This window comes from Pinus tabuliformis, chromosome 2_2 (assembly GCF_031772625.1).
Source record: "Pinus tabuliformis cultivar Carrire ecotype Pingquan chromosome 2_2, CPIR1, whole genome shotgun sequence".
Lineage (NCBI taxonomy): Eukaryota > Viridiplantae > Streptophyta > Pinopsida > Pinales > Pinaceae > Pinus > Pinus tabuliformis.
The window spans coordinates 1,169,806,886-1,169,816,994 of record NC_142300.1 but is presented as its reverse complement, the minus strand read 5'-3'; the positions used below and the strand labels follow the sequence as shown (position 1 = coordinate 1,169,816,994).

Genomic DNA, 10,109 nt, shown 5'->3' with positions numbered 1-10,109 from the left:
TCACGCTATTGTAAGGGGAATTTCACTGTTGAAGAAATTTGGCTTTCCTAGAGTGAATCCAGCAAATTGGGAAAATTTAGTTTCAGTGTATGTGGATGAGAAATTCCTTGTCAAACCCCAAAGGACAATCTCCTTTGAAATCTCTGTGTTATTGTGAAATTCGAAGTTTAATTGGGGTTCTGTGAGATTGAATGAAATTGCGTTCACTGTGTTAAATTCCGTGTGTTTCTTTTTAATTGAGTTTCTCGTGAATTCTGAGTGACTTGAGCGGATGGTCGAGATCAGCGGAGAAAGACCAAGTATGCAATGCATAAAGATTGATTTTGGACCGATAGATCTCAGTCGAGACTGATCAATGGTGTTTGGGTGAGGAAGTTACCTGGCAGTTAACGAGTAGGAGTAGTTGGAGAAACCCACAAGTGGATTTTGGGTGGAGGAAAGGACGTAAATGGTAATTCCCCTATTGGCTCTGATTCCATACACACAGTGACATATAGCAGCGAGGAGAGAGAGGGAAACCGCTTTTCGGGCAGATTTGGAGTGTGCAAGTTAACGGGCCGATATATGTGTGAGCTGTTAGATTTGGTGGAGCGGGATCGACGGTTGACAGATGTAGAGCAAGTTTCGAAGCTGGGAAGTGGTGTGATCATCGGATCTTGAGTCAATCAACGGTGAAGAAATGTCGACACATTTTTAGAAGGGTGGATTTCAAACTTTATTGAACTGTGGTTTATGTTACACTGGGCTCAAATTAGTGGAAGTTTAGAAGAACTCTGCGACTTTTAGAAGGGTTTGCTAACTTAGCGGAAGCTCTAAAGTTGTTAGTGGATGACAGAGAGCCCATTGGACCAACAATTACACCTGCAACCAGAGGTAGAAGACATAATCTCACAATTTGGGAGATTAACACTCCTCCCTGTACCCAAAGCGCCATCACGAAGCTAGCTTAAGGATCTCACCCAAAACTCCCAAATCAAATGCTAAGAAGAAAATCCAAATACATGCCTTCCCCTCCTCCTTCTTTCTTCTTTTATATTTTTCGATTAAGCATTCCCAAGTTTCTAGAATTGACCATAATACCATCGACGAATATCACCAACGAATACCTTGGGAAAATACCATGTCCTACCTAATTATATATTAAATTCACCTCTATTTCCCCTTTTTTATTATAAATATAGTGTCTCATTCTTCCAAAATCCCCTATTCCTAGCCTAAGGGAGAGAAGGGTTAGTAAGGGCAACATCTTCCAACAATGAGTTGGTTGGGGACATTACAACCCATGATGAATGAATTTCATTTTCTAGTCTAAATCGGTAGCACGAATATACCGGTTATATCTTTTATGCATCTTTCATATGTCTGCAAACCAATAATCCCATTCCATGAGGGCTTCCGTGTCTAAAAGAGAGAACTTGAGAGAGGAGGCTTCCTCCACCGTGTTGGAAATATTAGCTTGAACATGTGGAGGAGTGCGTTCTCTAAAGTGCATCATAAATGCACCAACGGATGCATGAGAAAGCACTTGCATTTGTGGACACCACGGAACAACTAACCGTTGCCCGGAGATTTCAGCCAAGAAACCCTCCGGCAAGTTTTCTTCACTATTAATCTCCCCATTAGAAGGATGAATGACCCATATGGAGGAATATCCACTGGCCTTCAGCCCAAGAGCTATGTCTTCATTTTGTTCTGCTGAAAGAACAGCAACACTTCCAAAGGAAACGTACACAACGCTTGCCAGTTCCTTCGTATTCAGCCAATCCATGCAGTTTGTGGTCTTCCACATATCTGCGCCGAAGTCTGTATCGTCGTCATTCTGTCTATCCAAGAAAGCCGAGGGTATGAGAGGGCCAACGGTGTGAATCAGAGCTATGGATTTCATTGAGTTTATTTCTTCGTACTCAAATCCCTCAAACAAATTTCCCAGTGTCCACGTTGCTTTAGATAAAGTATTAAACTGATAAAGAAAAATCCGCAAGAGAAACCCATCGGAATCAGAGGGTTGCAAAAATGACGGAAAGTTTGATACTTTCAGGAGAGGCAAGCCGGGTATTTTTATCAGGTCCATTGGCTTCTATGTTCCATCCCCTGTGATTGCTGGAAAGAGGAAATAAGATCAAATCAATCCAAAATTCAATAACAATGGCCAAAAATAACTTGTCTACCATTGGGAAGTTAATGTGGTTTGTTGTATTTAGGCTATTCATATTTACAGGGCTATAATGCATATTTTCTAATCTATAAACCCATTAATTAATATATAGAGTCGGTATATGTTTGAATAATGTACCTTTTCATATCCAACCTGGGGCGCATTAATATACTTATAAGCCTGTAAATATATATTACCCTAACTGTTAGACTTACCTAAATCCTAAAATGGGCATATACAACACTGCCCAGTAAAAAATAATATATTTACCTTGTTAACACCCAGGTTGTTCCCTTTGACTCCCAAGGGAATACGGCCGGGGTAACCACTAACCAAGCTTTGGATTATAGGTCCTAGCCTACCTATAATCAGAGAGGGCTCTCTCTTTAAGTTTTAGCTCTGTTTGTGAAAATTTTAGGCTAGTTGTGAATTCAGCTTTTGTTTTTGAGGTTTTGGTTGTGAACTGTTGTTTTGAGAAGGGCATGAAATGTTTGAGGGATTCTTAGTCCATTAGGCATATGGAGTCAGAAATTGAGTAGGTCCTGATGTCTGTGATGGAGAAAGATTTACTGCAGAGCTAGACAGCTATTCATGATACAATTTTTGGTTTATAAATGAAACAAAGTGAAATGGAAACTTATGCATAGTGTGACTGTAAGCTAAAAGGGCAGATTCTATTCAGTAGCATCTAAGAATTACTGCATAGAAACTGTTAAAGATTTATAGTAAGTTGGAGCATTTCAAGAATTCCAATTTAACAGATAAACCTGAGGAAAACATTTATAACAAGGAAAGATTGAATTCAGGGTGTCTCCATGGACAAATCCTGAGTTATTCTTCTACTTTCTTGTTGAGATTAGACCACATACATGAGGAATGAAATAAACAAAAATTAAACACGGACAGAGATAGAGGAACTTATTGTATCAAACTATAGCACTAGAATTCTGCAGCATTCAATGGTTCCAACACAGCATGCAACAGAAAAAACAATCTCTGAAATCCCAAAAGCTTCTTTGTATTAACTCTCAAAAATACAGTCGAGTTCTCTTTCTGAACCAGTAACAACAACCCCTGCAAGCTTATGCGAGGGGGAATATATACAATCGGTTCTACAAAAATATCTGAACCGCTGAGTCACTTGAGAAGTAAATATGTTTACCAACTTTACATAAAATAGCAGATAAGGAAGTTATTGCTCCTCTTAAATACAAAATGAATGCTTTTTAATTCTGTCAGAAGACTTTTTGACCTTTGGAGGCCACTGAGTCGGTTGAGCGTTCTGCATAAATGTTGAATGATGTGTATTTAAGCTTTGTCATGCTGTAGCTTTCTTGGCCCTGTCATTTGTAGCTGTCAGTATTGCTTTAGTGGCCAAATAGGTTTGCTGAGTTGGCTCAGTCCATTCTTCTCCATACATACTGAATGTATTAAATTTTCCTGTACATGATAACTTATGTTTTTTGATGAAAAACCTGATGAGAGGCTCTTGTTCATAGTATCAAATGTATCATTTTGGTCCACCATTCTTGTGTGGGCAATTTATGTCTCAAAATTGCATCTAAGGTCTCATCTGCCTCTGTATATTTGTAGAAGTTTGGAGGCACTTCAAACAAATGTTTGATCTCATTCATAATGAAAAATAAGTTCTCTACTCTGTTATAGAGACTTTGCCCAGATGCTGGCCCTGTTTCTTCTGAGGTACTTGGTCTTACAGTGATCTGATTGGTAGCAAATGTATTGACCCTTTTAGCATAGTTCTCATGTGAAAGTAGTTTCCCTGCGCTGTTCAGTAAGCCAGGAAGACCTATGTTTTGTAATGCTGCAAACTTGTCCATAAATCTGTTTACTTCTGTCTGCATGTCCTGGCTTCTTCTTTCCAGTGTTTGTACCAGGCTTCTCAATGTAAGGACCCTCTTTATCAGCAGGATAGTTTCATTTCTGTTAGGGATTCCTATTGCTGCCAGCTGAGGACCTGTATGGTTATTGAGCACGTTAATCATTTTGTTGGCTATCTCAGGCATATTGCCTAGAGATTCCCTTGCTCTCTGGACTTCCCTGTGTGCTTTGCCTATGAGCTCCATTTGCTCATGAATGGTCTCTATATACAGCCACTGGTCTGTGATTGATTGGCCAATGTTGGCCCATAAAACTGTCTTGAGCTCAGCCACCACTTTGTCAAGGGTGAGCTCTTTCTCCAGCTCCTTTATCTTTTCTTTGAGAGCCTTCACTTCTCTTCCCTTTTCAGCTATGCTTTGCTTTGACTTGTCATATTTTTCATTGAGCTTAGCCAAATTCTCCCTGGCTTCATTTAACTCTGCCATTTGGGCTTCTAAGGCCTGAATTTCATTCTTCAGCTTCTGCATGTCAAGGCTTGGAACCTGCTCTGTTGTTGGTGTTGGTGCTGATGTAGATGGTGCTGTTTGAGCTGTCTGCTCTGTAGGAGGAGCAGTAGTTTGAGGAGATTCCTCAAGGTTTATTATTTGTGGAGGGGGCTGTGATGTTTGGCCTCCTTCCCTCTGTTGTAGGGCTGCCTGCAGCGCAGCCTCTGACTCTCCCAATTTCTCATGTGTTTGGATCAGCTGTTTGTATAGTGATACCAGCATAGCTGCTGCATCTTGGTCATGCCTTAGCTGGGCAACCTCTTCTGTCTGAGGATGAAGAGTTGCTGGGATTTTGATCATTTTTCTTAATGTTGCCATGTCTGCATCTCTTAATTTCAACAGCGCTTGTATAGCCTTGGTGTCCTTGGGATCATGCCCAAGCTCTATGATGATATCCTCCAATGCTTTGATTCGATTGTCCTTTGCCTGAGAGGATGATTTCTCCAACTCAAGTTGGGCAGCTGTGTTGTTTAGGCTATTTTCCAGCCTATAATTTACCAATGTTTTGTCTGCAAGGGTGGCATATACCATCTCACCCGTTTGCTTGTGCAATTCGATCTGATCCATAGGGTGGATGTCTTTTGCAAGGACCTCAAGGTTGGTCCTTATGTAGTCTGCAGCTGACTGTGGCTGCAGCATGGTTGGCATGAAATGACTCATTACCATTTTTCCCTCATGTACATCATACGCAGACATCAACCTCTGTTTGTTTGTAGGAGCCATCTTTAATAAGTGGTTGTAGAGCTGTATCTTGAGTGGCTCATTCCTCTTCTTGATATCAATAAATTGTTGTTTGATGCCTGCTTCAGCTCCCCTTTGGTGGCTTGAGGAGCTGACTTCTCCTCCAACTGTCCTTTCATGTTCCTGCTGAAAGGAACTTGCAGATGCTTCCATGCTTGGTGGGCCCATGCCCAAAGATTGCCCCATAGGCATTTCTTCTTCTGAAAGGGGATTTAGCCTCTGTCTTTTCTCCCCTTGAGTTGTGGATGTGGTGAGGGGAGTCTCCTGCTCTCTATCCCTCTTCCGATTTCTGTCTTCATTTTGTGGGGTTTGGAGAACCGAGGCCTCCACTGTCATTTCCTGCCTAGGAGGCACAGTGTCTTGTGTCTGCTGCCCAGTGGATATTGGGGCTTCAGCTGTTTGTTCTTGCTGCACTGGCTGCTCCTGTTTTTGTTGTTCTTCTTGTTGTTGTACTTCTTCACGAGGAGGCTTTTCTGGCTCCATCTTTTTCTCTTTACCTTTGTTGGAAGCCTGATAAGTATCTTTGGCTGCTTGCTGATGTGCTGTAGAAGATGAGGCAGCTGCTCCAAGTTGCCTTTGATATGAAGAGGAAACCTGTCCACATGTTTCCAAGTCAGCCTCTTTTTCAATATTCTTTGCCTCTCTTTGAATCATTTTCTCTCTAGTAATTGCCTCTTCTAGGGTGCCCTCTTTCGAACTTAGTAGATTGGCATATTTCTCAATGTGAGGCAATCTGACATGAGCATAGCCACCCAATTTATGTTTTACCCTCCTGAGAGAAATGAAATGATTAGGGTCATAAGGTACCCAGCGAAAACTGGTTTCCAATCGGAGGGCCTCTAACATACCATTTGCTTCCTTCCATCCATCCTCCCTTATGTTGTACAGAAAAGGGCCTAGCTGGTTCCTGACCTTTAGTTGCACTTTCTTGTTTTTACTATGGAAATGTATGTGGTCTGCATTTCCAAACTGCCTGAAATACTCCAAGGCAAATAGTCTCATAGGGACATATCTTGGCAGCCTATAAGGGTCTAACTCACAGCCATATATTCTGATTACTGTATGGTGTTGGTAAAAGTACCAATCACCAATGTTGTAGGCCTTCGAGAGATGGAGTATTCTTTGCATCTCATCGGTCAATCTTGGAGGAGGGACACCAAATAACAAAGTCATAGCTGGATGAATGAACAGGTCTATGAACTCACAGTATGTGTATGGTGAACGGGAGGTGCAATGAAAAACTGAGGTCCAAAATACTACAGACCTTGGATTTCCCTGGGCATCAAGTTTCTTGAGAGGAATAGGGAAACTGTCTGGTTGATAAAATAAGAACAGATGATAGATGTATGAGGTGTATCTGAACATCTTTTCCCTTTCTAGATTCATCAGTTGCTCATGAATCTTGTTTGCAATATACTCAACATAGTCATAGTGCACAACAGGAGGCTTTCCAGGAGAAAATATGGACAGCATGGCCATTATGGTGTCATCAACATCCTCAACTCCCTTGTACCCCAGGACATAGCTGATCAAATCCACCAGCATCTTCCCCAAGTCATTTAGATATGGATGTCCAATAGGAGGTGTTCTCAGAGCTTCAGAGCTTGGCTGAATAAATAACTGATTAATTTTGATGATTTGGGCACTGGACAGGTTGCCCCCCTTCTTTAATAAGTCCAACATGGAGAGAGGAGCCAATGGTCTTGCAGAGTGAAAGTGCAGCATCTCATTTATGGCCTCAGGGGTGATGTGGAATAAGACTGAGCCTGAGGGACTAAGAACAACTCTCTGACATGGATCATAGCATTCACAGCATCTATGGATCAAGTCTGGAAGGGAATTGACTTGAGGGAGGTTGTAAATGGGCAAGTTGGAGTCCCAAATCCCTAAAATATCAGTTCCACTGAGGTGTTGAGCTTTTAATTCATTTAGCATATGAATATTAAATTTAGAATTCATTGAGAACAAGTCTATCATCTGATAATCTTTATCTCCTAGGGCCTTCCATTCTAGCTCTCTTTGTGGAGCATTCAGAGGTTGAATATTCAGGGCTACTGGTGTTTCCATGGTTAAGTAGTACTAAGACTTGTACTAGAACTGGTTTCAGTGGGCAGAACAACACAGACGGATATCTCTGGAATCAAAGAGGTGAATTACAGAGGAACTGAGGGTAACTGGTAATGTCAGCAATTGAAATACTACACAGAGGACTGATAGAGTAAATGCCAGGCCTAGTGAAACTGTATTCATGGTGAATTAGCGGAGCTCGGGTCGTAAGTTCACAAATGCGCGAACTGTTGGTGAATTTAGGAAAATTTGGCTAAATGCGGGTTCTACAAAGGAATTCCGACCCGGCAATTGAAAATAGACACTGGTTACTGGAGGTTTGCTGGTAGTTACAGTGTTCTTCACTCTTTTTAAGCTATCTTCGGAGAATTATGGACAAAACCAGGCGCGGAGGGAACGATTCGGATAAATACCTTGTGAATTGCCGGCAATGGTTACAAATGTAGGTAGATTGGATGCACCCACGGTCTTTGTCACGATTTCTGCAGGTTGGCGACGGATTGGTCGTAAAATGCATGCAGAGCAGAGCAATAGTCTTTTTGGCGAAAGTGACAAAAACACGGTATTTTGGCGAAAATATGGACTTTTTGGGATATTGGCGCTTTTTTTGGATGACGTCAGCATGACGTCATCAGGTGGGGTCAGGGTCGGGTGACGTCAGCATGATATCATCGAGTGACGTGGCGGCCTGTGAGTGGTCCACGGGGAATGGTGAGGTGGCAGACAGGTCAGAGCATTGTCGGACGGGGGCGCTGATGCAGCGGCACTGTGGCATGACATGTGCACGACTGGTCAGCGGTAGACGGTAGACGGTAAATGGTTTTCTCGGACCACTCCAGATATGGAAGCAGTATTGTCAGAGAGCGGCCCAAGAGAATATGGGGGTGACGCGTGGTAGAGGCCTGACGTCACCCTCTGACAGTTTCTCGGGCGATAACGACAGTACATCGGGACCGACTCGATATGGATATGGGCCGTCGGATAGGAAGGCCCAGATCCGACGGTCGACGGGTCATCAACTTTTCGGGGCGATACGGCAGCGGGCGGGAGAATAAAATAATGTTTTTTGCGAAATGTGCGCCCGACAGAAACTTTAGAAAAATGGTTTTTGAAGCTGTGTTACGGGCAAAATGTATTAGGCACAGGTTTATTAACAAAGCCGGATTAAGGTTATTAATCCAAGCGGATCTTGGATTAATCCCAGGATTAATGTATGAGCGCTCTTTGGGTCGCGTTCTAATGTTTTAGCGTTTAAACCATTTAAAACCAAACTTAGAGCTATAATGCTCGGGGAAAGGGATACATAGGTATTTCAAGGTTTTTTGCATAATTTACATAGTAATAGGGGGAATAGGGGGTATAGGGAGTTAAATACTAGAAGTTAGGGGTTAATATGAGTGGAAGAGGTGGATGAGGAGTGGAAACACTAAGTTTTATATGGAATCAACTTAGTTTAGGGAGTAGATCAAAATGAAAAGTATTTTACACAAGAAATGTGGCTTTTAAAGAAACAAGAACCACCATAAGACCTTGACTTTCTTTCATGAGCATAACTGGTAATGGGATGTTAGTAATGAATGTGAGGGGGGGAAAACAGGAAGTTAGACATGCTCCCTTGTATTGCTGCAAGATGATGGATGAGAGGAACTTCTCTATCCACTGATGTTTCCTTTATTTTAGACCAGCAAAATTCAATTGGAAGGAATGACATTTCTGCAACCCCCTCTACCTACCCATTAACTTGCCTAGCATTTTTTGTTTCTTCATGGAGGGTGCACTTAGAATTGCAGACCCTCATGTGCCTTTTCTTTTCTTTTGGCTTTTTCTTTTGATTTTCTATCAAGAACTACCCTTATTGCTTCCAAGGTCCCAGATTAAGCAGTTGGGAACCTTAATTCTCTACCTAACTACTGGTCTGCCAAGATTGAACAATTTGGACAGACTTCTTTCTCTATTCTGCAACAAGAAATTGAAACATGGCATGATCCAGATTAGGCTATTGGACCATCCATCCAAAATTGAGTCAACATCAAGCTATGTACACATATTACCTTCTCTTGAAAATATGGGATCTTTGCATCACCAAAGCAGAGCATATTTGGAACTTTCTTTGCCAATCATGAAACATGAAACCTATTGGTATAGGTATCTAACATACCTAAATCCAAAAATAAGCATATACAACACTACAAATTTACTGTTGTTGACCTAATTTAAAGCATACTTAGTCCTCTGTTGAAATGGTGATACATGGAGTGAACTGCGCAGGATTGCGTCCAGAAAAAAGCGAGGGGAATATTAAATTTCTTTGCAACTTCGGTAACCCAAGAAAGGAGGGCATCATATACGATGCAACAAATATTTTTTCGTTTAGCGTTTAGCCTTTCTATGAGGTTTTTTAACATAAGTCCTCCCATTTTTCACAGCATGTCGAACCTCATTTGGCGGTCCTTGGACCCATCGAAATCTAGCGGAAGTCCCTTTGAGATTGTTTCAAACTGAAGATTCATAGACTTGTTTGACGGCCTGGGCACTGCATCTAGCGCCCTTAACATGCGCTCTCGGTTCTCTTCGGTCATCACAAATGTGACCTGCAATTTTTTAGATACGAGCTGCTTGGCAAACTGCAACATTGGATTGATATGACCCTGCGACGGATAGGGCACCACCAAAACGTGAAGATCGCTGTACATGAGCCCCCCTGAAGATTCCATTCTCCTAATGTCCAACCACAAGCGATTTTTTGGAAAAACAATAGTAAT

At 41.9% G+C, this 10,109-nt stretch overlaps 1 protein-coding gene across 1 annotated transcript; it reads right to left on the bottom strand.

Moving 5' to 3' along the window:
• Positions 1-1,354: 1,354 nt before the first annotated feature.
• LOC149197613 (UDP-glycosyltransferase 74E1-like) lies at positions 1,355-2,071 on the bottom strand. The gene has a single exon (XM_089408744.1). The coding sequence runs from the start codon at positions 2,069-2,071 to the stop codon at positions 1,355-1,357; it is 717 nt and encodes a 238-aa protein (XP_089264870.1).
• Between the last annotated feature and the right edge of the window lie 8,038 nt (positions 2,072-10,109).

Excerpts from the sequence above, each read along its gene's own strand:
- LOC149197613 (XM_089408744.1), bottom strand. The coding sequence starts at position 2,071 with ATGGACCTGATAAAAATACCCGGCTTGCCTCTCCTGAAAGTATCAAAC.